Source organism: Nymphaea colorata, chromosome 2 (genome assembly GCF_008831285.2).
Source record: "Nymphaea colorata isolate Beijing-Zhang1983 chromosome 2, ASM883128v2, whole genome shotgun sequence".
NCBI lineage: Eukaryota > Viridiplantae > Streptophyta > Magnoliopsida > Nymphaeales > Nymphaeaceae > Nymphaea > Nymphaea colorata.
Genome location: NC_045139.1, coordinates 34,338,399 through 34,365,546, shown reverse-complemented (window position 1 = coordinate 34,365,546; position 27,148 = coordinate 34,338,399). Strand labels below are relative to the sequence as shown.

Genomic DNA, 27,148 nt, shown 5'->3' with positions numbered 1-27,148 from the left:
AGAAAGGCAAGAATCATTATCGAAAGAGGTGGTAGGGCGGGGTTTTGTTTTACATGAGTGACAGCGAGCCTTAAACCTGTAAGTTGCAACCAGCTGCGTGCTGCCTAGGAAGATTATATATGCCATAGAGGATTGAACTTACCAGATAACAATGATCCGATAAACGATGCTTTATGCCTAACATTTGATACGAAGGAGCAGGAAGCAGTTGCTGAAAAGGCAAGCAGTCTGGCAGAATTCCGGCTGCAGCAACCATGTAGGGCGTAAGTCATTCCAATTTGCGGTGTGAATCTACAGATCCCTCCCTAAAAAGAGGAAAAGGTTCAATGCCAAATTTGCAAGAAAGCGAAAGCTAATCGGTCCCCCTCCGTCCAAGCGTCAATTTTCTATTCCAAATTTCCCCTAACTGTTTCAGTGAATGCAGAGTCGAAGTTCGGGGTTTCCTGACATTTCCACATCAAAAACAATTGCGGAGATGCTTAGCTGCCTCTTACGTTAAAGCAGATTACCTCGAGGAGCTTAGTATAGTTGGTCGGAGTGACTGACCCAAGAAAATCTGGTATTAGTTCGTTTTTTGCTGACCCGAAAAAAATCTGGTCACTAGTTCAATTCTTGTGTGCACTATTCTTCTACACTACAAATAGTAGCTGTGTATGTATGATTAGTTGACAGGTGCCACATTTTCACCTAGGTCCTCTACAGGAGAAAAAGAGGAGGGGCTTTGGCCTCTTTGACAAAACTTCAACTGCAGCATTAAGGGCAGCTTTTAATTTGAAACAATCAAACCATCAAGACCATATCCATGCAGGCAGAGAGAGAGAGAATCGTCTGTCTAAAAAAATCGAATCAGTGAACGAAATCAATCTCATATTCAACTGGAATCTTTAACTTTTAATTCCGATTATCAGTACCAGATACGCATTCAATTTCTTTTTCCCCTTAAAAATGGCTACTGCAACCAAGTATAGAATGGCTAGAACTTTTGCGAGATGTAGGATCTGGCATTGATTTTATTAATCACCCATTTCGATCGATGATGCTAAGGCTGTGCTAGAAACAAGGTCAAAAACACCTCTTTTTGATGCGGAAACCAAGTTCCCCACATGACTTAGAATCACCCGATGAGTCCTAAAAAACGACCAATCAGCTCAAATTCTGGCAATTTGTTCTATGTGAAAAGTGACAACCATGAAAATCTAACATGATCGGAAGTACATGACAAAATTATGTGTAATCTCGGTTGACGCAGTTGTAGCTCGTTCAGGAATTATGAAGCAGCGATCAAGGGTCAGTTCAACTCTCATTGGTTCCACTTCGGCAAGACGAATTTGGTGTGTAACTTGTCCATGACAAATCAATGCTGATGGGGTTTTGCAGTTGTTTAAAGGGTTTTAGTGATGCTTCGGGCTTCGTTTCTAGGTTTCGCTTTCCAACCCCTCTCCGGAAACCTCAATTCTGGCACTGACAGGGTCATCTCCGGCCCGGTCGATAAATTTCGCAACCATGATAAAACCCATCAAGACTTCACCAAAAGGTGGAAGATTTCAGTTCACTAGATTCACGCCGGCCTCCCAGCAAAACCCCAAAATTTACATCGGCTCAATCTATCAAGACCCGGCAGGCAAGAGGCCTGTTCTAAGACTCCACATCCACAGGCACGGAGAGGTAAGCAAAAGATGGATTTGCATTTCGCCCGCAAAAAGTTCAGGTTAAAGAAAACAAGGCCTGGACGCAATAAACCCGCAGAGGATAAGCATTACATTTACAGAACAGAGGAACTCAGTAGGCCTTCGAAGCCGCTTTTCTGTGCCAAATTCTTCACAGAAACTCCATCCACTGCAGAAACCATGTCTGCACCTCCTCCCGTTTTCTCCTTCTCCTTCTCCTTCTCATTATCAAAGCAATAAACCGGCGCCTGCCACGCTTCATCTTCCAGAGCAGCCCCGACCTCGAAAGTCATCACATGAACAGACATCCCTGAGAGGAGTTACACCCACACCACCAATTTCCAAGAGAAAAGGAAAATCACAACACCCCAACAGTCAGAAAGCACTAAATCTGGGAAGAAAACAAAAAGAGAAAGGAAGAACAGAAAGAAGAGAAGAATTATGAAAGATTGGTACCAGTGAAGAAGAGCCAGTGAACAGGCCTCTTGGTGACAACATCCTCATAATACCAAATGAAATCCACCTTCTCCCAGACATTGCACAGGAACCCGTCGACCCGTTCTTGCCCTAAATAATTTGCACCATGGAGCCAGTTGGGTGGGAGGATCCCCACCTCGAAATGCATGGTCCTGCACTCCTTGTTGGCATCCAAAGTGTAGTAGAAGGATGTGCCATTGGTCCACTCCAGGTCGTAGAGGAGCTTGCCAAGCTGGTTCTGGATGATGTTGAAGTTCCTCCCTTTGGGCCAATCGTACCAGAGGTCCACGATTTGGAGTTTGCCGGTGGAGTTCATATAAAGCACGGAGTGGAATTGCTCGGGCCATGGCGTTGGAGTCGGCTGCTGTGCTTCTGCTTGTAATATGAAGAAGAGGAGGGTGAGGGAGAGGGCTGTAGCTCTTGTTCCGATGCTCCTAGCAGCCATGGTTGGCAGAAGAGAGATAGATAAGAGAGAGAGAGTTGCTATGGGGGAGAAGCCTCGAAGACTGCTTAGCCTTTCGGTAAGTTGGTAACGTGTGGATGGGATTGGGGCTGCGAACAGTTCGGACTCGGGTCGGATTTATCGTTTATCAGATTTAATCGAATTCTTCGCCATAATGTTGGATTTATATCAGATTTCAAACTCGAATTCAGATTCAAATATCCAAACCATTTACCAAATATGGATATTATTGCAGTTTTGGGGTCCTTTTGCCTTTCGAGTTCGATTGGATGAATCTAATGTTGAGATGATAATCAGATCTCACAAACCCATCTATGTCCGCTAGTTGCGTTGGCTCCATCAAGCGACTCCACAGGTGTAAGCCTCAAGGAAAAATTCGGCTTAAAGCAAAGCTAAACTTTTCCTTTTAGTCTCAACCGAAGACCTTAAGTTTTGATTTTGTTGACATGAATAGTATTTTTCATGTCAACTTTAAGTTACAGGTGCTGAGTTTAAATCTGCCATCTAAAATTTTTAGCTCTGCAGCTGCTCCAGAATTCGAATGAGTTAATAGCGTCACACACAAAGTCATATTTCAAAGTCAAAACATTGTCATCTGTCATCTATCAAATGTTTATCTGTCAAACGTTTATATAATTCAAAAACGCTCTCTCTCTCTCTCTTTCTCTGTGTGTGTGTGTGTATAGATCAGCTCAAAATTATAAGATGTTTGGAAGAACCAGAAGGTTGACGAGGACAGACCTATAGATTACAAACAAAGATTAAAGCAGATATTCTTATATAAGAAAATAATGGGTTCTCGAAGGGGGAAGGTAAAAGATATATAATTTTTATGATAGTAAGGCGTTCGAACAGCTATTTAAGATGTCAGAAAGAGGCAAGATTAAAATCCAATAAACTAATAAAGCGGGAGATTGTTGACAACTTGAGATGTGAAGGTTAAATTTTAGGCGCCCCAAGTTGTAAATCTAAACAAGAAGGAACGAAAGAGTAAAACGATAATGCTGGCTTCGTATTCGCTTCAGCACTTGATGAATGAAGACAATGTTCATCTGCCAAAGATTAATTATCTGAATGCACCATCACAGGATCCCTGGAGTGGACAAAATTGAACTTACAAAAGGCGGAGATATTTACATAAACTTCTCACTGAGATGAAGAAAAATTCTTCAATTTCTAACTAAAGCTGCTATTATATGGTACACGAATTTTAGCCCCAATCATGCATCTCTCTCGCCCTCTCAAACAAAGATCAAATGAGATATGGACCCACTGTAAAATTACTGCTTTCTCTCAAATAAAGCTTAAAGCAGGTATGGACCCACAGAAAACTATTGCTGCAAGAGGACAAGACAGTGAGGGCACATTTGTACGGTGCAACAGATGGTACTCACATGGATGAAGCCAACGAAAGCAGCAGCATGTTTTGTTGAGATTGCCAGGTAGAATATGGCATCTGCAAAAAGAGCCAAAACTAATCAGTCCCATACACCATAAATATCGAAACGTGAAAACGAAGCCAAAAGTCACAGTTTTTATTTTTTACCAGATCCCCACCAAGCGCAAGCTTAGAAGGTAAAAGCCAAAACCTCATGTTATCAGTGAGTAAATTGGGCTCCGCCATTGCTGCACTTGAAGCGACTTGAAAGAAAGAAGAAACAGATCTCATCGACGTTATCAGGAAAAAGAAAAAGAAAGTAAAGAAATTCCTAATTATAAATAAAGGAAGTTTGGAAGAGCAACACCGACCTCCTTCTGAAGTCTGAGCATACATTTGCACTCTTTGCTCAAGCACACGGGCTGCAGCATTCAAGGCATATCAAATGGTAGCAGCTACAACTGCCTTAATTTTTCTAGGACCTGTTTCATTGACGGCCTGACTGTAAGTAGCTCGACCGAGCACATATTTGCAACCTTAAGCATCCCCATCAATTTCTGCTGCGGCCCTGTTTCCCAGAGCCCTTGACAGAAGAACTCTGATGGACGCTCTTCCTTTAGTAGCATGTTCCCCCATGCAACTATGTTAAAACCATTTCCATATTCCGAAAATGAAGGATCCAATGACCTCTTTCCTGATAGCATTTCCAACAGTACCACCCCGAAGCTATAAACATCAGCCTTATCTGAGACCCTACATGTAGTTGCATATTCAGGTGCTACATATCCGAATGTGCCAGCAACGTCAGTGGTAGCATGGGTTTCTGATACTTCAAGCAGCCTTGCAAGACCAAAATCAGATAAATATGCATTCAACTCATTATCAAGCAAGATGTTACTTGGTTTGACATCACGATGAACAATGCGGGGAACACAATCATAGTGAAGATATACCAATGCATTTGCAATGTCAAGAGCTATCTTGCGAATTAAAGGCCAGCGGAGGTTCTTCTTTGACCTCTTGTGAATGAAGCTGTCTAGATTGCCTCCTGATAGGTAATTGTAGATCAAGAAAGTCTCCTTATCCCCCATGTGGTACCCAATTAGAGTAACAAGATTTTCATGTCGAATTCTTCCAAGAGTTCTAATCTCTGCATCAAACTGTTTCAGACCCTGAAACCTGCCAAATGAAAGCCTCTTTACTGCAACTAGAAAACCAGGAGCTACTTCAGCCTTATATGTTGCCCCAAATCCTCCTGTTCCAATCAAATTAGCAACGCTGAAGATCCCTGTTGCTCTTACAACATTCTCATAATCCAGGCCGACAGAATTGCTGGTAAATGTGACGACTAGCTTTCTTTTCTGATTTGGAAGTTTGATATATCCCTTCTTGCCACAGTAGAGGACCAAGAGCAGGACTAGGAGAGTTAATACTATAGCTGAAGATGAAGCAACCGCTATTATAGCTCCCAAGCCCAGTATTGGATGTAGACCTCTTTTATCCGGAGGAATAATTGGAGGTTCAATTGGTGTGGGTGAAGAATGATATGTGCATTGGTGCAAATAGACATTACCCCGGAAGCTATCACAGTTAATCTGATGCTGAAGAGCTGGTACGTACCCAGAAAGATTATTGTAAGAAACATCAAGTTCAAGGAGATTGGCCAGCCGTGAGAATGATGAGGGAATCTCTCCTGAAAGCATGTTATGATCAAGCAGCAAAACTCGGATGTTCGAAGCATTTCCCAATGTTTCAGGGATTGTACCAACGAGGGAGTTGTGGGAAAGATTAAGGATCACAAGAGAACTAGATTGGCCCAACTGTGCGGGCATTTCTCCCGACAATCTGTTTTCACCTAGAAGAACTGACTGAAGGTTCTTTAAATTCACCAACTGATCAGGAATGGTCCCATTAAGTTTGTTTCCTGCCAAGTTCAGATTGGAAAGCGAGGACAAATTGCTGATGTCAGTAGGGATTGGCCCGCTTAGCTGATTATATGCCGCCACAAAATCCACCATATGAGGACAGCTCTGGAAAAATTCCCGAGGTATCGCACCAGAGATTTGATTGAAACTGATATCAAGAACAAATCCTCGCAAAGGTTGGCACGTCGGATTAATGGAGACAGTAAGAGACCCATAAAACTGATTATTGTTGAGTAACAATCCATAGGATGGACTACCAACCAACAGGCCATTACCAATGGAAGAGAAATTCAGCGGACCAATGAAGTTGTTCCAGCTAAGGTCATGTAGAATTACTGAGCTATTAGTTGAGAATGAGTAGAAAGGATTAGTCAGATTCACAGACTCGGAAAGAAGATCAGAGTACATGTATTCAAGACTTTGATCTAGTTCCTCTGAGCTCACTGAGTAGATATGTCGACCATCAGAAGCAACGGATGGCATTTCTATAGTACCACTGCAACTCGCTCCTTCAAATTCAAGCATAGAACCGGACAATGAATTTCGACTGACATTAAAGTAAACCATGCACCTAACTGGTAAACTTGCTGGAAGCTGCCCATTCAAACTGTTCGAACTAAGATCAAGAAATGTTAAATTCTTGCACATGCCCAGTCCATCAGGTATGATTCCATCAATATAATTAAGACCCAGATTGAGGATTCGAAGTTGACACGAGGTGCCCCAGTAATAGGGCAATCTGCCGTTGAGATTGGCTCTAGGAGCCCAAAAGATCCTAATATTTGGAAGCACTAGAACCTCATAAGGGATCCCACCAGCGAAGGCATTGAATTCTTCTCTGAAACTCGAAGAAAGGCTGTAGTAAGACAGTTTTCTGCAGAACGAAGATATATCTACCAAATTGGTGAGAACGAGAACAGATAGCTTCCGACAATTGGCTAGCTCCCTGGGGATCCTACCAGTGAGGCTATTCCTAGAGACGTCCACAATCTGGAGCTCTGAGAGCAGGCCTATCTCCGGAGGAATAGCGCCCTCAAAGACGTTTCCGGACAGAATGAGCGACCGGAGTTTTGAGCAATTTCCTACCTCCCGGGGAATGGAGCTGATGAATGAATTACAGGAGATATGAAGGCGCTGAAGTGACCCACATTGACCAAAATGCTTCCTGGCTATCTTTCCAGATAGTTGATTATAGGACAAATCGATCGACTCGAGCCCGGCGAACCCAATCAGATTCTCCGGCAAGCTCCCATTCAGAAAGTTCCCTTCCAAATTCAGCCATCTCAATCTAGCACATTTGACGATTCTCCCTGGAATCTCTCCGGAAAGCGAGTTGTAAGCAAGATTAAGCACTCTGAGGTAAGGAAGGTAACTTATCTGGTCGGGAATCGAACCGGAGAAGCTGTTTCCCTGCAGCTCCAGGAACTCCAGGGCTCGAAGGCGACCGATCTCCTCCGGAATCCTGCCCGAGAACGCATTGTGCGGAAGTGACAACACCTGCAGACTCGTGAGGTTCCCTATAGAAGCCGACAGAGTTCCAGCAAGAACAGACGAGTTGTCACCGGAGTCAGGAGGCAAAAGAAAAGGAAACCGACTGGGAGACCGGGACAGTCCAGTGATGTTCAATGCCGTGACCCTCCCAGAGACACCATCACATGAGACGCCATACCAACTGCACGGAGACTCGTCGGCCGGATTCCAGCCGGAAAGCAACTTCAACGGGTCGCTGGCGACCGATTCCTTGAATCCCAGCAGGGCAAGGCCGTCGGGAGACAGAGAGTCGGAAAACCCAAGCAACAAAAGGAAGATGGCAGCCAGAAAAAAAGCTGGAAATAGGCGGAGGTGGAGCATTGTCATGGGAGGGAAAGCGGGAGAAGCGAATAGCTTCAGTCTTCACAGTTTTCTGATGTTCCTCTCCCCCAACTCCTCTCTTTCCTTCCTTCTTCCCTCTTCTCGGGGGCTACAGTTCATTGAATCCGCCGCCAACAGAGATTCTCTTGAGGAAGCATCGCAATCGACGTGGTTTCCGCCGGCCGAAAAACCAATTCCCGGCGAAGTGCTCGCATTCCGGGAAGGACTGCCCCATTCACATGGCGAGGTCGTCCACGAAAATAATAAGAAAAAAACAGGGCACCACCACCGCATCCAAGAGAGGATCCAGGTCTTTTAAACCAACAATTTCCTTGAAGACAAAACCTTTCCAAATATTTTATTTGAATTCACTTTTCAAATTTTAATTTGAGATTCACAAGAATAAGAAAACGCCAACCAATTCTTGAGATGGGACCAATTGATACTGAAATACGGATCTTCTTCTTTTTTTTTCCTTTTTTTTTTTACTCCGTCCTTCCCTCCCTCTAAATTTAAACTTGAGTTTTTTTTGGAAGATTTTCATTTATGGGCTCATGCTTTTCTTCATATTTCAAACCTTATTGCTAATGCAATCTTCTCTTTCATTTTACCTGAGGAAAACTACCTTGAGTTTTGACAGTTAATCTGTGTTTGATAGTCTCCTGGTTTGAAATTCCTTTTAAGTGGAGCCTACAAGTTAAACAAACACAGGATTTCTGATTTGAAGAAAAATGAGGATTTGAGATCTTCAATATGTGGCCAAAACCTCGGATGTGAGGTTTGATTGGGGGCGGGGAGGTTTCTTACTTCAAATCTTTAAATATGAAATCCTCAATCATCTCAAATCAACAAATCAAATAACGCTCTATTTGTCTATTTGGATGGAGGAAAATGAAGGTAAAGAGAGCGAAAATGTGTGGTCATCTATGTCTCTAGTAAGGAAATGGAAACAAAAAAACCTACTTAAATGCAAGGAGAAGGACAGAAAATGAAGGAAAAGAAAAATGAAAGGTCAATGTAAATCCAATTCCCTTAAAAAAAAAAAAAGTTGGGACATTCTTTTCTCTTTCCTTTCCATCCAAATAAATCCCTTCAAAATTAGAGATATTATGTTCATTTCCATGTGTAGGACGCTACAATGAAAAGGTATGCGTTAAAGCCAAGCCCTCATTTAACAAACTGTCAATGGAACTCAGGGCTGTACCAGGAAAACCAGGGAGGTGAGACTTATAATTTAAATTACTAAGAAAAGATGGTCCCATGAATTCTTTATTCCTTTTTTTTTCTTGCAGAAATTTAGTGGGGAAGGGCGGTTTTGTTTGGTACATTGATTGATGGGGTTTTTTTATCTCTTGTTTATAAATTAGTGTGATATTTTTGAGGTGCATTGATTGATGCATCCTCAGTAGCAGTGTTGTCGATTGTGTCACAGGAGCCCATGTTTCTTACTTCTTACTGCATGTGACCTTTTCTCTGTCTTTTTGTTTTCTGAGACTCTCAGAGATAAAAGAGAAGAAGAGAGAGGAAGAGAAAAGAAAAATTCTAGAGGGAGAAAGAGAGGTGTATTTGGGGAGAGTCGTGCTAGGCAGTAGCGACGGTGACAGCATCAGCTATATCTATCTATATGTGGGTGTGGCCTTTTCATTCTCCTGTAGGTGCTGCTGGCTCTGTGTATAAAAAGCACAGGCTGCTGTGTCATCTTCGTCGTCGTCACCACCTTCGTCATCATCTTCATTCAACTTTCTCTTGTAATGGCCGAGTCTGCCACTCCCCTCCCCTTATCTGCTGAAAATGGAGGGCCAGTAGCAGTTGAATTGTCTGCATGGTAGCCACGGCAACAAGTGTTCTTCGTGGAAAATGATAGTGGGATCGCCCTGCGTTGCTTACGCCCTCTTCCCTCTGCGTTCGTTCAACTGCATTTTTTTTTTTTAAGTTCTCTCTCTCTCTACCCCAAGATAGTCTTTGGGTGGTGTACCTACCATTAGTGGTTGGTGCTTGAAAACTCCACTTTCTTAAACTTTAGATTTCTTTCCCTCTTTAAGCGTATTACATTAAGTCACATGAACACATGCACCAGTACTAATGGACAGGGCCACTTTAGAAAATATGAGTCCGGAATGCTACATGATATATATATATACATATATATACATATATAACACAAAAACAAAAATCAAAATCAAGCAACAATTAAATGAACAGGTGGTATAAATAAAAGCATTATATGTTGAACAATAACTCTAAAAGCTGAGTTAAAAAAATTAAATCATAAAATTAAGCGGCTTGGATTAGTATCTATCTAAAAAGTACCTAAGTATGTTGAAGTATCCATTTTGGATGCCACAATAACAAGTACAAAGATTTTATTGAAGTACCGATGTGACTTAGATAATGCTTAAGACTCTAAAGCACAATATATATCTAGTAACTGTTTTGGAACAGGAAATTATTCAATGATATTAAGTGTCGGACATAATCTTATAATCATTGTCTTAATTTTCAATGATCAATTATGATCAACACCAACTTGGTGCTCTTGTTTTCTCTTTAATCGGTAAAACCATTGAATTTTTTTGCTCAAATTTCTTTGTTTCTTTGAAAATATGTCTTCTTGAACCCTTTTTCTCTCTCTACCGCTGGTGCAGAAATTGACGTTAGAAAATGTGTAGATATATCAGACTCAATTACGGGAAAGAAAGAAAACAGGTTGCTTCTGTGGTCCTTTGAGAGTAACTAGGAGAGATTCCTCATAGGAACTTGCTTTAAACTGATAATCTTCACAAACACACGCTATATTTTAAACGATGGATCATTATTTTATGACCAACTATGTGTCTACTGTGGCTTCCAAACTTGATTTTAGGCAGAGAAGACGCCCGCAGCTAAAGGTTGATCACATGAGAAGGCTCCATGGATCCATGCCTTATGACAAACACAACCAAATAAATTTAATCGGCTTCCAACTAAACAAATAGTGAAAATGGATCGGATTTGTATCGGGTCAGAAAAATCAAATCCAAATGCAACAAAGGAAGATCACAAAAGAAAAAAGTAAAACGGGTAACTCGAACTCCAGATCCAAACCGGTTGTACTCCTAAACTAGATCTAATACCCAGAGTGGTCCAGTTGATACTAGGAAGGCTGTGACCCACCAGTCTACTCTACTGGCAATGTGTTGCCCCCACTATAGATATAATAATCTTTTTTATTTTTCTAAAATTCAATGAACACTGTAATGTTGCATTTGATTGCCTTCGATCTAAGATTCTAGTATGCACTAAAAGGTGTGCTTTGGAAAATCTTCAGTTTAAACAAACTAACGATCTCCGTAGCATGAATTTTAAATCCATACTACATGTTAAAGACTATAGATTTAAGGTTAGTTGGACGGTTCCGACCTTAAAACCATGAATTTGATATTTTGAGATCTCAGACCACTATGGACTCGAGATCTGCGGTGAAACAAACACAACCTAAGGAAAATATTTTTTCTTCATACCAACTATGTGCTTCCTTGTTCCAACTGGTTTTTTCTAGTATTGAAACTTCTTGATCATCCTTGCAAAGGGGTCATGGTAATCTTATCTGTATCGTTCCAATTTTATCTCATAACTTATTCAAGTTTCGCAAATGCAAGAATGGTAGATGGGGGGCTACTTAGTGAATAAAGAAATGATAGAAAGGAGGCATCATATTTGTTTTGGGGGGGGCTACTTAGTGCCAAGAATGTCTTTTTTAGCGTTGGTGTTAACTCTTTTCTTTTCTCTTCTTTTCCAATACTTTTTCTTCTATGGAACCCTTCTTTTTTCTTCCTTCTGCGTCTTTTCTCTGTTAGACCAAACTGAGACGACGTGAGGTTGAGACCACGTTAATCCACAAGAAATTAAAAAAAAAAAAATGGACTCTCTTTCATCTCCCTTTATGGCATGCCATACAGTTCCTAATATAATGGGAGGCCTTTTCGATCTTTAAAAAATTAAAAAAGAAAAAGTCAAGTTCTTTACTTTTATATACATGCTCTATCTTCATATCTTATGGTGGTACCCTATTTGGCTCATATATAAATATTAGAAACTTGGCATCCAAAGGGAAAGCAATCTTCAAAGTATATTTTAATAAAAAACCCATTTACACTTTCTATGGAATAAAATCGAGTCAAGCATATTTTTAAAAATAATTTTTATGGTCAATATGTCGTACTAGACACATCTATATGGTAAGCACATAGATATATTTTAGAAGTTGGAAAAAGAAAACAAGACTTGTAATTTTAATCTTAAGAAGCGAAAGCTACCTTTTTTTTTTTTGCTCTTAATTACAAAAAAAAAACAGTTAAATAGATTTTTTTTGTTTAACTGTTTTCCTCGAATATAAAATTTAATCACATCAGCTGGCAATTGATATCCATTGCTTAGGCCAATATAAGAAGCTTATCGTTTATTTAATCCACCAGTGGGCGTCCAATGTCAACGCATATAAAGATTAATAATTAAATATTATTGAACTTTTTAAATTCGAAATTATCTTGTAATGTCAAAAGCTCGATCTAGTAGTATAACGAGTCAGGCCTTGCTTTGGTTAGAGTTCATAAGAAATTTTAATTTTGACCATCAAACTTGTAGTGTGATGTAAGACAGTTAGTCTTCGTTGTATTAATTAATAATCACATCCAAGAATGAAAAATGTTTTAACAATGTAAGTTGAAGAAGTACTCAAAGGCCACGCTTAAGTATGAAAATGACATATATATATATATATATATATATATATATATATAACGATGATTCTCGTTAAATAGAGTCACTCATTCATTTAATCAAGGCTGTCCATAAAAAGTAAATAGATGGTTGAGAAAAAAACAATGAGAAAAAGTTGTAAACTAATATTAAATGACAAAAAATACCTATTACATTTTTCTTTTTATTTTTTTTTTCTTAACCATGTGTCATGTTAAATCAGACTATGCATATTAGGGGACTCGTGACTCTAAAAAATAGAGTTACCATTCAATATATATATATGTAGATATATATAGTGGAGGGATGTACTGGCTGATTAAGTGGTTTCTAAATATTGGCCGACATGAGGCCGATTCAAGTCACATCGGCTGATTCATCCCCATATAGTTTGATATTTGAATGTAATAATGTTCATTAACTTAAACAACGTTTGATTTTACTAATATTGTTAGAGGAAAAGATAGGGATGTTAATGGATTTCAATTTGATGTCCTCTTAACCATGTCTACTTCTTCCGGTGCTGATGTATTTGGATTTGAATGCCAATGAGATGTATTTGGATTCAAATGCCAATGAAGAAAAGTCTATACCTTACTTGGTTCTGAATTCGAAGTCAAAATCTGAATCTGACTTTTAAAAATTATCATCCAAATCTAAATTTGATCTAGGATATTTATTTAAAACTAAATTTTACCCAAACTCATTTGAGATATTTATTTAAATTCAAATATAATCGGGTGTCACTTCCTGAATCTAAATAGGGTTTGATTTATTAATTACCGATGAGTTTGTCTTTTTCTTTCTTTTCCTTGTTTCTTGTCCGTCTCTTTTCTCAGCAACGTGCCCCTATATATCATGATGTTTCAAGTTTCTAATGGAAATAAAAACCATACATATGATGCTAAAGGCGCTAGAAACTTTTAGACGAACAATTATAAGAGTTTTGGGTCGGATGCAAGCAACACCCAATATAACTTTTCCTAAAGCTGTCATTAGTGAGGTAGTAAGACTAATTAAAAGATCATTTGGTAACCCAAACACTATAGTGTTCCGAGTGTTTATGAATGCCTTGAATCTTTAAACTGAGTAAAAAAAAAAAAAGTTCTTATTACTATATCCTTCTCAGACTCTCAAGGTATGGTGGTGTTCTGGCCAAAACACTTTTTGGTGAGCGAGAGGGTCATCCCACCGCTCGAAGCGGGGCCCGAACACCCACCCCTTGCTTCTGAGGTCTTGAACTGCGTCGGTGTCAACGATAGAATAATGCACCATTAAACTTACATGTCATACCTTATCACCTTAAGACACAAGAGCATAACACTTATAAAAATCAAACTAGATACTCGACCAGCTACGCTATACTCCTTGAACCATTGCAGCCAAAACACCTACCGGTATATTAGACTGGTTTTTTTTTCTTTTTAAAATAATTTGCACTGAAAAAGAACATTTGGGTAATCAATTACAAGCCCCAAACATTGGGGTTTTAAGATTGAGATAACAAGTGGATGGGACAGAACTTAAGAATTCTGGAATGTTGCTTGCTTTGGGCCAAATCTGTGGCGGAGAGGAGAAGAGGCGACACTCTATCGACAAGGTAGCAGCAACGTGCAAACGCTTACCACGCGCATTGGCAAAAGTGGACGCGCTTTCCGCTCTCTCTCTCTCTCTCTCATGTGAGCTGCCAGAGATGCACTGTCACGCTCCCTCATTAATGGACGTGTGACAAGCGACTCCTCCGAGCATGTAAAGGCAAAATTTCACAGACAAGAATCTTTCTTTCTCTCTCTTCTGCTTTGAAAATGAACCTGCAACTCTTCAAAACAACCATCATGGCGGCGATGAAGGAGGACCGAAGTTGCGTTAACTTTCGATTGACATCACGCTGCTTTCGCCATCTGGAAATAAATGGAGAGCCACCGGCCGGTCGCTTAGAGTTCCAGCTTCGCTGCACTTTTCCGGCGAAGGCGACTGCGTCTTTTGACCGGTAGAAGGGACGTCAGTGATCACGTGGTATCGCTGCTCTTAAAAGGGATCCGAAGTTTTAAAAGTTTACGCTTACAACTGTTGAGCCTGCTCGTTTTACTTGACCAGGAAGAAGTTAGTCAGAGACGCAGCGATCTTTCATGACTATGAGCCCAAATCAAAAACCAAGAAATTTTTTTGCTTAAATTCTGCTGAATCACTTTTGCACCATCTTGTATATTAGAGGTAGGAAATGACAAAAAATATTATTAATGGTAGGTCTCCATTGCCAGACCACCATACATCGAGTGTTATATATTCTCTCTCGTTAGAACAAAACAGTGTTTGCATTGCTGTCGAGGGATAAGCCTAGCAAAAATCACAACATTCTCCCAAAACAAGGAACTGCAGTCGGATGCATTGTCAAAGGCAGACGTCCATCTCGCCCTCCCCAATCGGTTGGAGGATGATTTTTGCTTTCTACTTGTTCTCTCCCTACTCTGGTTTTTTGCTTTTGTTTTTTGTTTAGTGATTTTTCTATTTTACGCATCTTTTTTTTCCCCTCTCTCTCTCTCTCTCTCTCTCTCTCTCTCTCTCTCTCTCTATAGTTTCTCTCCCTGTCTACCATGTTTAACAAAATTAAGCCAGAATATATGAAAGTTGAAGCCAATTAAACAGGTTTTATTCACAATAATAGCTCCCATTATCTAATTGAGAAATTTATCCAAGATAAGTTTCATTTTCAATCAAGGGCCTTCTTAGATTGCATCTGAAAGCCAGTTGGTTTCTAGCATGTGCGAATCTGCTGGGAGGTAGGCGTAACTGGTTGGATTGGTGGGTGGATGAAAGTCTGTTTGTTAGTTTGATTTTTTAAGACACTACTCTTCTGAACTTTAGATGATGAATGTGTGATACTCTAGTTGGGGCTTTGGCGGATACCCTACCGCCAATGTCCTGAAGCAGCCTTCAACCCTACGGCAAGAGGAAAGAGGTTGGGGCTTTGGCGGATCTCCCTCTCTCCTTAGGTAACAGGACATTTTGGTCTTTTCAAAAGTACTACTGGAGAAGTTTGATGTTCATTTTTCTCGGTGGATTTCTAATTTAGTTAAAATGTTAACAGTTTTAGGCCATTAATTGTTTTCAAATGTGGGGAAGGAAATATAAATTCGGAGAAGCAGCATTCATAAGTGGGTGTTTGGCAAAAAAAAAAAATACTAACACGATATTCTTTGAATTTTGTCTCAAAGATTAGCTTAACTTAGTACAACAATGTATTAGTGTTCATGTTGCCAAATGCCTTTTAAAGGAGCCAATTTTATTACAGTAGGCATACATCCAACAAATGGACTTGTAACAAATTTGACCAATTATGAGTCCTGCATTTTTCACTATGTAAGGGTGGATGTTTCATGAAAACTGTCGCTAAAGGAGGTTGCCTTTGTGTAAGTGGATCTTCAATTTGAAATATAATCTTTCATTTGTATGAGGAAAAGACAGTAGAACTACAAGTAAATCTTGTATTTTTAAATTGGGAGAGGTTACTAATTCGTGATAACAATCTCAAGTAAATAGTGCCTTTCGATCGCATGTTTCTCTCTAAGAATGTTCAGTTACACTCTTCGGTGCACATATAAACAGTTCATATTATGGTAGGATATATCACGTTTATGTAATTCTATTTAATCGGACGCCATGCAATTGGACTCCGGCTCATACTCAATCAAGAAGCACCACTACCAATAGGGGCATTTGATAATGAAAACATTGTGCTAGTATTTCATGCATGAATCTGCCGTAAAGATTGAGGATAGATTCTTGAAACATTGTTCCAATTTTCCATGAGAAATAATATTCCATAAATCTGCACTAATCTTTGAGACAAATTTATGGAACATTAATGCAGTGTTCTGTTAATAAACTCCCCTAATGGAGTGCAACTATCATGGCTCTGCTTCTTGTTCATGAGTCATGAACATAGTTTGCTTGTGCCATGTCAAACAAGACAATATTATATAATATTCATGCTGGAAGCAGAGCTGGTGTCTAAGGGGCCACGGCCCCTTCCCCAAATTTTCTAAAAGTTTGTAAATTATGCATTGGAGAGATCAACGCAAGGGCGAAACTAGAAAATTCTGGCGTAGGGCACCAGACATCAAATTTCAAATTTTTAAGAGGCATCAATATATAAATGAGAAAAATTGCTCAGAAATATAAATTTAAAAACAATAAGTTTTTTGGGGTCGATGTAGCTAATTGCCGGCCCACACGTAGCCCACACCTTGACTGCTAGCTAGAGTTTCATCATCCTACTAGTGTTTGAATGAGATTTAAAATGAATGGCATTTAACTATCAGTCTTCATATTTTGGGACCATTGTCCTGAGGCTGTTTCCATATCCGATTCTCAATCATTAGAGTGGTGCTTTGATCAACCTGCTAGAAGATTTGGAGATCTTGTTGTAGTTACTGATCTTGAGGTGGCAGGGGGATTTTAAGAGTAATTTGCTTGTGAAATCCTTATCTACTCCCCTAGATTCACCTGAAATTCACCTCCATTGAATTAAATGAACTGTGATGGATAGATCTTAAATTTCTGTGTTTTACTGCATTTGGAGTCTGACTATGTTCCTTCCCGAATTCAATTGCATGTTAGAGTGTGAGAGAGCTATAAGATGTGGTTGACGACTCTCTTATAACATCTAATAATAACAAAAGCATGGACCAACCTGTAACTAGGGCTGGGCATCGGTTTGACAGGGCTTGATATACTTTTAATATTATTTTATTTCAATTTATATATTTTATTATTAAAATATATTTATACTAAAAATTTATTTTTATATTTAAAAAATGTTTTTTATTTTAACCGGCCAAGCCAAGACGGGCTCTGGCTCGAGTTTCGGGTGTCAGGCTGGCCCGATGGCCAGCTAACACCATTTCAAGATTCCATCATGCAGCTCTTTGCTACATTTTGACAGAGGTTGTAGTTGAGAGTGACTAGTTTACAAGGAGTAATCTTTGTCAAGGCAATACAACCTGATTCTTGGTCATATTGATCGGTTTGGTTTGTTGTTCTTCGCATGAGCGTAGGCAGGAAAAATGTTCAATTTAAATCAGTTCGGCTTGGATCGGTTCAAACCATTGTTGCCTGTTTTTTCATGCTGATGCTGCTTGTGATTATAAACTTTTTAGATATCATATATGGAGGGTGGATATACCTTGAAGAGGACAAAGCCCCAACACCCTTCGTACTCTTACACCCAGAGTCTAAGGTTACTTTGAGACCAAGGTGGGGAGCAGTATACCCATCAACTACTAGAGTGTCAGACATTCATTGTTTGCAGTCTAAAAAAGCAGCAACCATGGGAATCGGACTTATGGCTAGACTTTTATAGGTCTGACCAGCTATGCAATGCCCCTCATAGCTAGATATCATATGTGGCCACACGCACTCAATAATTGTCGCAAGATTGCACATCAAAGTTGGCAAATCATAGTTTTTCAATGCTGCCTAAGGGTGTTGAGGAAACTCCAAGCCCCATAAAGTGCAACCTATCCATCTTGGTGGAATCATAGATTTTTGTTGCACCATCGACACCAAAATGGCAGGTCATATTAAGAATTGTAGAAAGAGTTCATGTTCATGTGTACTGAGCAGTGAAATTGCTGCTAAGAGAGAAGGCATCTCCAACAAGCTTTGGAGGAGAATGAAACTTTGTGAACCAAGCAACGTGGAAATGTACGCTCATCAATGGCAGAGGCAGGGCGGGGCTCTGCCATTGATGTCAAATGGCTCTAGTTCACCAAAAATAGATGTTGAGGTCTCTTCTACTTATAAACCATATAAAAAAAAAAAAGCTAAAAGGCTCATTTACATCTTCCAAATAAAAGGGTACTAAAGGCCTCCTTGTTTTGCCAGATATTAATATGGCAAAGGATGACGTTGAAGTGAAGATGATGAAATATTTTTCTCCTTCTCAAAACATGAGAAGACTGAAGTTCCCTTTCACCTACATGAAGAAGAGGATGGCTGGACTTTGGTTGTCCTTTAAAAAAGTATGCACTCTTGGGAAGCTACTTTTCTCTCCTCGAGGAAGCAAACTATGAAAAAGGAGTTATTTGCAAAGGGACAAACTTCTGAATCAAAAGAAATGCAAATGAGAAGGCCTTGTTCATGCCCACAAAAATGGGTAAAATAGTGACTACATAGTTTCTTAATCTAGGAAAAAAAATCACAGCGCAAACAACACCTTCTCCAAAGAAGAAGAAGAGTTGCGCCTTCGATACAAATGAGCAAGCCCGAACCGAGAGGGTTGTCTCAAGGAACTTTGGGTCCCAACAATCTGTATCCTGAGGAGTGACATGACATACAAATCAAGCCCTACCCAAGTAGTTGTGTGAAATTTAGAAAATGTTCCATGATTTGCATAGTCGAAATTACTCATTGAGCTTGATTTTCCAAATAATTTTTTGTTTTTGTGATAAGATGCTTCAGGACCTGGGTAGCTAGCGATGCACTCGTCAACTAGAGTGTTGTGCATCCACTATTTGCAGTTGAGATGATTAGCGTCCAAGAGAATCGAACCGACGATTCGTCTTCGATCGGCCCACTAATCTAACCAACTATTCTAGACATCTCGGGGCTAATCAATATCATACTGATTAATAGGGTCGCAAAAAAGAAGATGAAAACAAACAATCCAGATTATGGAACGTCATCCAGATCCTCACTCAAAAATAGTTTTTGTTAGAGAAAAACTTTTCTTTAAGGACTTTTAAAAAGAATGAGCAATTTAATATTTATGACATTTCAAAAGCTTCTCAAACTCATGCCAAGGACACTTAGTCAAATTTCCATACCCTCCAAGTTATAGACTTGCTTTCAAGAGGTTCAATAGAATGTGATATTTGAGAGAACATCGCACTGATTATTTGATTATTCAATGTGGAGCACGGCACAAGTAATAATGGTGACCATTGACTTGTTTTGTTACCATGACTTGCTTTCACTTGCTATGTCCATCAACCATCATATTCAATTAAATAAAAGAGTAACCAACAAATGATTATTACAATCTTAATTCAGCAAAAAATAAGCAAACATTTGGTGAACTTGTTATGAATGTTCACATCCAAGTGAGCTATTCTACTACCCAAGGGAATGTATCTTTCAAAAATGACAAGGCCATACGGAGAGAAAATTGTTCTTGAGCCGTTATAATATTCCACACGAAATGATAATCTAAGCTACCAAGGTTTATATCAGGGAGAGATTGTGAATCAAGTCGATAGTATAATACAAGTTTATTCATTTCGTGTTTGTTTTTTTTTCTATATAGACTTGTTCCATCCCCGTTTAGATTATGCTGCGCTTGTGTTTGAGTCCGTGTTCCTTTGTGAACTGTTCACTGGGTCATTAAGACTAATAGTTTATGTGTTCTTTTCAGTGGAACATGATAGGACCCCGAGGGGGGCGCCAATGCGATCAGCCATCTGGGTTTCATTATTGTCAGTAGTTAGATCACATATGTGTATTTTCATTTTGATTATGTTTTGCATGGCATATATAAGAACGTGTAAGTTCTCCCAGCAAGAGAATGATCTGATTATAATGCTAACTTTTTGGTAAATGAATGCAAAATTGTTTATTATTTTTGAATTTTTGTTCTTGTTACCATTAGAGTTTGAATTTCTATTACACTTGCCGTTGGATTTTGAAATATGAGTTATAGGATTCTCCTCACTTCCTGGGACAGGGAGTGCAATTGTGAAGAGTGATCAATCATACAAGTTCAAGCTGCAAAACTGTATATGAAGAACTCACAACCATTCATATAGAGATATATTATGTCAATTAATTAAGCAAAATCATTGAGAGAATCCATGAAAGGCATAAATAAATTTTGATGGGTAGAGAGAGAATGCTCACAATAAGAACAATGCACTGAAACAGAAATCGTCTCTGAGCAAACCCAAGGTTGATGAGTTTGAACATAAGCTTGAGAAGAGGGGAAAAAACAAGAATAACTAGAGAAAAGGACGATCGTTACTAATATAGAACAAAAATGAAAAAGAAGTACTCTTCTAGTGATGCTGATGCGGAGAAGGTTGTTGACTATATGGTAGGAATGGATATGAAGCAAAACGCAAGAGTAGCTAATGGATTATAAATTACGTGACATCCAGATCATAAGATTACGCTCATACACATTCAAAGTAAAACAAATCCCCTTGCTTAGATAAGTATTTCCTTCATGAGAAGAAATCGTGAAGAAAATCACGTTTTATGCAGGAAAAGGCATGATTTTGGTAAATTAGAAGAACAAATCATTCTCAAAAGAATTGAATTGAAGAAAAGAGACTCGAATCCAACATGTGGATTGGGTTTGGATCCATGTTGGATCTACACCTCTCTCCCTAGCTAGGGAACCCAATGTCCCCTCATTCCCACATTCCATGAAATTCTTCTCACAACCTTCCTCCTTTCTTCCCCTTCCTGAATTGGTTGAGCCCCTCACACAGAGCCTATCAGTTCTTGCTCGCTCTCTTTTTCCTTTTCTTCGCTGCTTTAGGCCCCGTTTGATGCACAAGAAAAAGATGCTGAAATTTTTTTTTTAGTTTGTACTGTTTACTCCGCAGCATCAAACAGAAGAAATTTTACCATGTATTTTTCTTTGAAATGGGAAAAAATTCCCATGCAAAAAAGTCAAGACCTAGAGAGGTCCGACTTTTTTGCACCAAAAAATCTCCATGTCGTACAATGGTAATTTTACCGTAGATTTTTCTTTACGTGCATCAAACGGGGGCCTTAATGAAGGTAGGTGCTTCATTTGATCTTCGTAGTGATTGCATTAGTTGCTTTCAGCTTTAAGTCTAGGTGCTTCAAGATTCCAAGATCCATAGAATGAATGAATTAAATGGCTAACAAGGTGTGAGTGCAAGTAATATGAGATATCTTAAAGAGGTTGAAGCTCCTCTCTGTTTTCGAGGTTTAAAGTTATTTTGAGAGCTATGTAAAGAGTGGGACACCCGTCAATTAAGCGTCGCATTGGCAATCATACCTTCGCCTCTCTACCAATTCAGTCCGACCAACTACGCTACACCTTCCGGAAAAAGCAATGTGCTGATGGAGGAACATGCATTAGTCGAACGCCATGGGATGAAATCCCATCTTATTTGGACTGGATGTTATTTCTTTTTTATCGAAAGCGAGATTTGGTTCTGATTAAACCGGGTCTTAAAAGATCCGACCCACTAATCCACCTAATTAAACGCCCGTTAACGAGGGGAAGATTTTCGTCATATTTTGATTCTGACTTCCAAGGCCGATACCGTTGACGTGGCCATCTGCCATTGGATGGACGAATTTTGACGCATGTTACCCTTAGCGGAGCCAGAATGACGGGTTAGAACACGTTAGAACAGGCAGGCAACGGATGTTAGAACATGGAAACCGAAGGGCTTTCTCTTAGGCTCACATTTTTTATTCCCGCTCTCCGGGCTAGTTCTTGCTCTCTTTCCCTCTCTCTTTGCCTCCCTCTCCTGTCGATCGATCCTGCGACGAGAAAACTCTGATTTGGATTGGAAGGAGGAGGATCGATTTCTACCCTTTAGGCGGAAGGTTTGGTTTTCTTTTATGACTTTTGGCCTTTCTTTTGTTGATATTGAAGCTAGGGTTTCGTTTGTTCTCTTTTAAACGCGTCAATGGCTTTGTCATCGATTGTCTCGTTTTATTTCTGACAGATTTTCATGCGTTTCTGTCTTGATTTTTGGGTGACTCGTTTGTGTTCGCTTCGTTTTGTTTCAAGTACCGTTGTGCACCATGCTCTTTGGTTTGGGATTTTCCCTGGACGGATTGGGGTTTTGGTTGCCAGTCGTTTATGGAAATTAGATTTTGTTGACTTGGTTCTGTCTTTTATCTAGCACTGGTTTAGTTGGAAACATAAATAAGGTATTGACACTGTTGAGGATTTGAGTAATTTAGTTTGTTTGGCTTGCATCGATTTGGAGACAAAGTTTATTACAAGAGTCTTCTCGTGGTGGGATTTCTAAGAAGCCCAAAGGAGGTTATCTCCTAGAGTGCCTCTTCTTAATGCAGACCCAAAGCCTTGTTTTGGATAATCCCCATAAACTGTTTATGTTCGGAAACTAGTGACATGTCTCAACTATGCCACATGCACGATGGAGATTGTCGGGAGGGCTTAGGAATGTTTCTTTGAGAACAGGGTTGTTGATCTCCGACATATGGAGCTATTGTATAGGCTCCTATTCTTTTTCATGCCGATAGTTACCGTGGATTTCTCCTCTCCGTTTCTTGGCTTGTTTTTTGTTCCCTTTATTGGTAAAGCTAACCGGCGATGATATGATGGTTGTCGGTGTTCCAGTCAGTAACATGGCTGCGGCTTCGGTTCTTTCTGACTACGTTACAGCATGGGTTGATGCTCACTTGAATTGCTGTTTTGACTTATGAAAGCCAATTCAATCCACCGAATAGTCCATAATGTTCGACTTTTTCATGTCCTTCGTTACGCTTCTGTTTATGAAATCCTTGTACAAACAGTCCCACTACTTTGATTCTTTCGGAAAAAACACGTTCCTGGATGGGTTAATACTCAGATGAATTTGGTGATTTGACTTACAAAAACAACTTAATCAAGGTTTGAGATACCTAAAGAGTTGGATTTCTTGTAAGATGACTATTAAGTTTGGTTCCGATTTTGTTCCGGTATATTTTCTGTGTTCCCTTTTTCTTCTATTTGAGCTATGTTTTTGGCTTTTGAGAAATTTTTATTTGTTTGGTTCATACTTCATACTTTGCTGTCTTAATCCTCTGGATCAGGTCCTTCATTGTCATGCTTTAATAACTTTGCTTTTATCCTTTTTTGTTTCTTAGACCTACTATTTTCTATACTTCCTTTTTCTTGAAAAACTATGCTTGTGGATTTTTCAGAAGATTTTATTTCTTTGGTTCAGAACTTGTCCGAATCCTACTAACTTCATTTTTTGTTCTTTTTTTTGTTTCTTAATCCTGCTATCTTTGACCACATTCTTCCTTTTCATGGAATTTAATTTTAGATGGTTTGCACTGTTGGGGATAGGAGAATCTTTGAAATCTTGCACTTGGATTGCTGATGTGTTCATGCTTTGGCTTGCTAGGTGCATGGAACAAATTGATTGGCATACTGTGCAGTCATTGAGATCAAAGAGACATCCAAAAGAAGATCTTGAGTTAAGACTAGGTCATTCTTTATTTTCAAAAGGTGGTACCATGACTGCTAATTGTGCTTTAAGGTTTCCTGAGCCCATTACCATAGATGATGATGACGACGACGTGCAGATCTTTTCCCCGAGGTCCTTTATAGAGGTAAGTGCAAGGGTCACTGATGATTGTGACTTCCTGGTGTATTGCCTTTGTACACTTGCAAAGTTGTAAAACATTATGCATTTGATGTGATCAAGCTTGTTTATGCATTAAAATGACATTTAGGCATTTTGCATTTGTAATTGTACGTTATCAGTTTGTACTTTTTTTCCCCTCCCTTCAGTGTCACTCTTCTACCTGCTTCATCATGTGCATTATTGGGCTTTTGACATACCCCTCCTTTTTTTAGTGCAGAAGGTTTTATTTCTTTGCTGTATGTTTGCAGGGGAGGGGTATGTTTTCTCATAGTAGGTCCTGGGCACCAGTTATCACTGAAGAGGATTTGGAACTTCGGCTCGGATTTAGAGGTGTGGGCTTGTTTTGTTATTTCAAAAAAGTTAGCTTCGTTTCAAAGAGTTTAGGTTTGTTTCTGTCTGCCTGGTTATAGTCATTGGGGAGTTTTTGTGCACTTTGTATTCCTGCCTTGTAGTTTCCTTCTGTATAATGTTTGATGGACGTTGGTGGATATATATCTCCAGCCTCTTTTTTTGTTTTCCAAACCAATTTTTACAACTGTTCTAAGAAATAAATTTTTCTATGCAGAATATCCAAAGAATAAGATAAATATATTTGAAGATGGAGAGGATGGTGGTGCAAGTGTAAGGCAATTTGACAAGGTGCAACCTCATTACGTCAGTAATTTAATGCTGTTATATAAACATCCAGGCCAGCATTTGATTTCTTTGAGTAAAAGCCCCTTTTCCTTCAAGACTTTCACTATTCTAAAAGTCAAATTTAGGGGCTCCAGTTGCCAAACATTGTGTGTGATGTACATACATGGCACTGAATTAGGCTGCTTGAAATGTCCAGATTTCTGATTTGATCTCTCATTTGGTGGGACCTCATACAGGTCAAATTTGTTTCAATTTTGTAAATTGTTGTTGTATCATCTGGTTACATATATTTGTTTTAAATAGGTGGATGCAAAGATGTCGTAGTTGGGTTTCTAGATACTCAAAGTGGTGTTACTGTATAAATGCTAGTAAGATTTGCTTCAGTTATAGCCCAAAATAAGTCATGGGATCTACACAGTTCAAGTGGGAAACTGCACATTACACTTGCTGTTTATTCTACTTTGACCTTATGATAAGTTCATTCATTTGAACTAAAGCTACCCCTATAATGGGTTCTTTGTTTGAGAAAAGGGGAAGAATTTCTCTTGCTACTGAGAAAAAAGATCGCCTAGGAGTTCTACAAAAATGCAGAACAAGCTAACAAGGAAAATTTGATAACTTAGAGCTGGTAGTTAGGCTGTAGATTATAAAAGAAGGATTGATCAAATGGTTGGAATACATTGAGAGTTCATATCGTTGATAGTTATACTCTTGCATTGACAAGCTTCTTACTTCTTAGTTGAGATTGCTTTTTTAAGGGTAAGGATCAATTTTACATGCCTGCAGTAAGAATTCACAAAATGGTGGTTTAAGTTTGGGTTCATGGATCTTTTTGCTCTTCTATGGTGTTATTTTCTCAATGATCTTGGCCTTCTTAGAACTGGACATGACACATGGTGCTTCTTGTTTGTGCATGTGTATAATCTTATTTTTGTTGCCTATGGCAGAAAAAAGGTGCAGCTGGATCAAGCAGTCGTTCTATGGACATGAAGGTGAATCTGACATGTGCAATCTGTATGGATACAATGAAAGAAGAGACATCAACCCTATGTGGACACATCTTCTGTCATTCCTGCATTACCAGTGCCATCAATCTTCAGAAAAAATGTCCAACCTGCAGACGGAAGCTATCGACCAATAACATACACAGGATATACCTTCCTGGAACCTCTTGAAGATTCAATCTTTGGTACCTAATAATTTTATTTTCATGTTTCCACTTCGATTGCGCATCTCTTTGATTCAGCTCTTGTGATGGAGAAGGCATTGGAGGCTGTAATTTTGCCTGGGCATCTGGAAACTTAACTGATTAAGGGGATTTGATTTTTAGAAGTTCTGGTTTATCCTCGCCGGTCTACCACAATGCCATCCCTTTTTTGTCTTAGATGTATCAGGAACAAAGTCGAATCAAGAGTTCAGACACATGTCAAGATCTTATTCCTTTTGCTTTCCCCATTTTCTATGTAAAACTGTCTGAAATAGGGATTTTTGTAAGTTTAGTAATATGAACAAGAAGTAGTTGGCAAGCAAAGATGGCCCGTCTCATTGCTCATTTCGTCCAACAAATGAAGGAAATCTCAAATGGATATATTCGGATTTATCAGTCGTTCTCAGGTTTCCATAGATATGTTTCCTGGTTTTCGCTCTGATTTGCTTGTGTCTCCTGCTTGCCATAGTCACGTGCATGTGCCCCCATGAACTTTTTTCACATCAATTTTCGGCATCGGTGACAACTGACGATGATAGGCGTTTTGCTAGTGTCTATGGCGTCGTCTTTGTACTTTAGTTTATGAAAAATCTGAGTCGTCTTCGATTACCGTCTCCATCATGTTCTAAGATCGTGAACCGCTAATTAATGTTCCACTTAGTTTGGACTAAACTGTCTAGGGTTCCCTGAACGAAATCACCGGATTCCCGTCAATGCTTCACGCCTCGAAGCGTATCGTCACAGTGAGTGCGTCCATTAATGAGGCGAGCGTGTGCTCACCTCACTGACGTTCATGCATTAGGTGCCTGAAGCGAGCGCTTCAGACACTTTTGTGTCCCAAACCATGTTAAAAATACTTGTTTTTTTTATTTTTTATGCGATAGTATTTCTTACATGTTTCGGCTCGAGTCTCTCTTTCTAATTTGTTGCTTCCCTCAGAAAATCCTCTGCTCTTTCACTGTCCCTTTTTATCACGCAGGCATGACTGTCCCTCTTTATCAGGCAGGCATCGCCTCTCCTATTCTCTCTGTTGCAACAAGGGCCGCCAGCCAGAAGCCCTCGCCTCTTTCATTGTCTTTCAATTTTTTGTAACGATGCGCTACTGCATCGGTGTTCTCAGGTTGTTACACCAATGATGGGCTGCCGGCTGGTAGGCCAGTTGGTCCGGCCGGATGCAAGAAAGATGCCTAGCAAGTAAAAAAGCTTGGGCCCTTTAGGCTCATTCACCGCCAAGTGGGAGAAAGTGAGCAGGTCGCATATAATCACGTCGCTCGGCATGTACACTATTGCAAAGAAAAAATCTTCTTCTGCACCATGATTTGCAGGCCTCTCAAAACCCTCATCCAAAAGGACTCAGAATGATTCCCATTACCAAAAATTTCAAAAGCATAGGACACAGATAGTTAAACATCTTGTTCCCACAACCAACGCGTATACAATC

General features: G+C 39.5%; 3 protein-coding genes and 1 non-coding gene across 5 annotated transcripts; 1 reads left to right on the top strand and 3 right to left on the bottom strand.

Moving 5' to 3' along the window:
• Positions 1–1,523: 1,523 nt before the first annotated feature.
• On the bottom strand, positions 1,524–3,280 carry LOC116247774 (uncharacterized protein At4g14100-like). Its single transcript, XM_031620085.2, has 2 exons — positions 2,124–3,280; positions 1,524–1,977 (listed from the first exon to the last, which is right to left on the bottom strand). Exons 1-2 carry the CDS (start codon positions 2,587–2,589, stop codon positions 1,763–1,765), a joined length of 681 nt encoding a protein of 226 aa, XP_031475945.1. The 5' UTR covers positions 2,590–3,280; the 3' UTR covers positions 1,524–1,762.
• Positions 3,281–3,595: 315 nt separating this feature from the next.
• LOC116247773 (LRR receptor-like serine/threonine-protein kinase RPK2) lies at positions 3,596–8,067 on the bottom strand. 2 transcript variants are annotated; one of them, XM_031620084.2, is made up of 4 exons: positions 4,357–8,067; positions 4,154–4,248; positions 4,002–4,063; positions 3,596–3,700 (listed from the first exon to the last, which is right to left on the bottom strand). In XM_031620084.2, exon 1 carries the CDS (start codon positions 7,765–7,767, stop codon positions 4,441–4,443), a length of 3,327 nt encoding a protein of 1,108 aa, XP_031475944.1. In that variant the 5' UTR covers positions 7,768–8,067; the 3' UTR covers positions 3,596–3,700; positions 4,002–4,063; positions 4,154–4,248; positions 4,357–4,440. The 2 variants fall into 2 exon arrangements, with proteins under 2 accessions (XP_031475944.1, XP_031475943.1); XM_031620083.2 differs by lacking the exon at positions 3,596–3,700 and having other exon boundaries at positions 3,707–4,063.
• Positions 8,068–11,283: 3,216 nt separating this feature from the next.
• On the bottom strand, positions 11,284–11,386 carry LOC116249420 (U6 spliceosomal RNA). The gene has a single exon (XR_004171185.1). It is a non-coding gene; the product is annotated as a U6 spliceosomal RNA (small nuclear RNA).
• A 10,542-nt stretch (positions 11,387–21,928) lies between these two features.
• On the top strand, positions 21,929–26,031 carry LOC116246713 (E3 ubiquitin-protein ligase CIP8-like). The gene is made up of 5 exons (XM_031618542.2): positions 21,929–22,086; positions 23,622–23,829; positions 24,113–24,194; positions 24,430–24,503; positions 25,448–26,031. Exons 2-5 carry the CDS (start codon positions 23,626–23,628, stop codon positions 25,673–25,675), a joined length of 588 nt encoding a protein of 195 aa, XP_031474402.1. The 5' UTR covers positions 21,929–22,086; positions 23,622–23,625; the 3' UTR covers positions 25,676–26,031.
• The last annotated feature ends 1,117 nt before the right edge of the window (positions 26,032–27,148 follow it).

What these genes read in the sequence shown, in the direction of transcription:
- LOC116247774 (XM_031620085.2), bottom strand. Translation starts at nt 2,589, where the DNA reads ATGGCTGCTAGGAGCATCGGAACAAGAGCTACAGCCCTCTCCCTCACC. An exon ending in TCACTGGCTCTTCTTCACTG is followed by an intron (nt 1,978 to 2,123) that starts GTACCAATCTTT and finishes AACTCCTCTCAG; the next exon opens with GGATGTCTGTTCATGTGATG.
- LOC116247773 (XM_031620084.2), bottom strand. Translation starts at nt 7,767, where the DNA reads ATGACAATGCTCCACCTCCGCCTATTTCCAGCTTTTTTTCTGGCTGCC.
- LOC116246713 (XM_031618542.2), top strand. Translation starts at nt 23,626, where the DNA reads ATGGAACAAATTGATTGGCATACTGTGCAGTCATTGAGATCAAAGAGA. An exon ending in CCCCGAGGTCCTTTATAGAG is followed by an intron (nt 23,830 to 24,112) that starts GTAAGTGCAAGG and finishes GTATGTTTGCAG; the next exon opens with GGGAGGGGTATGTTTTCTCA. An exon ending in GTGTAAGGCAATTTGACAAG is followed by an intron (nt 24,504 to 25,447) that starts GTGCAACCTCAT and finishes TGCCTATGGCAG; the next exon opens with AAAAAAGGTGCAGCTGGATC.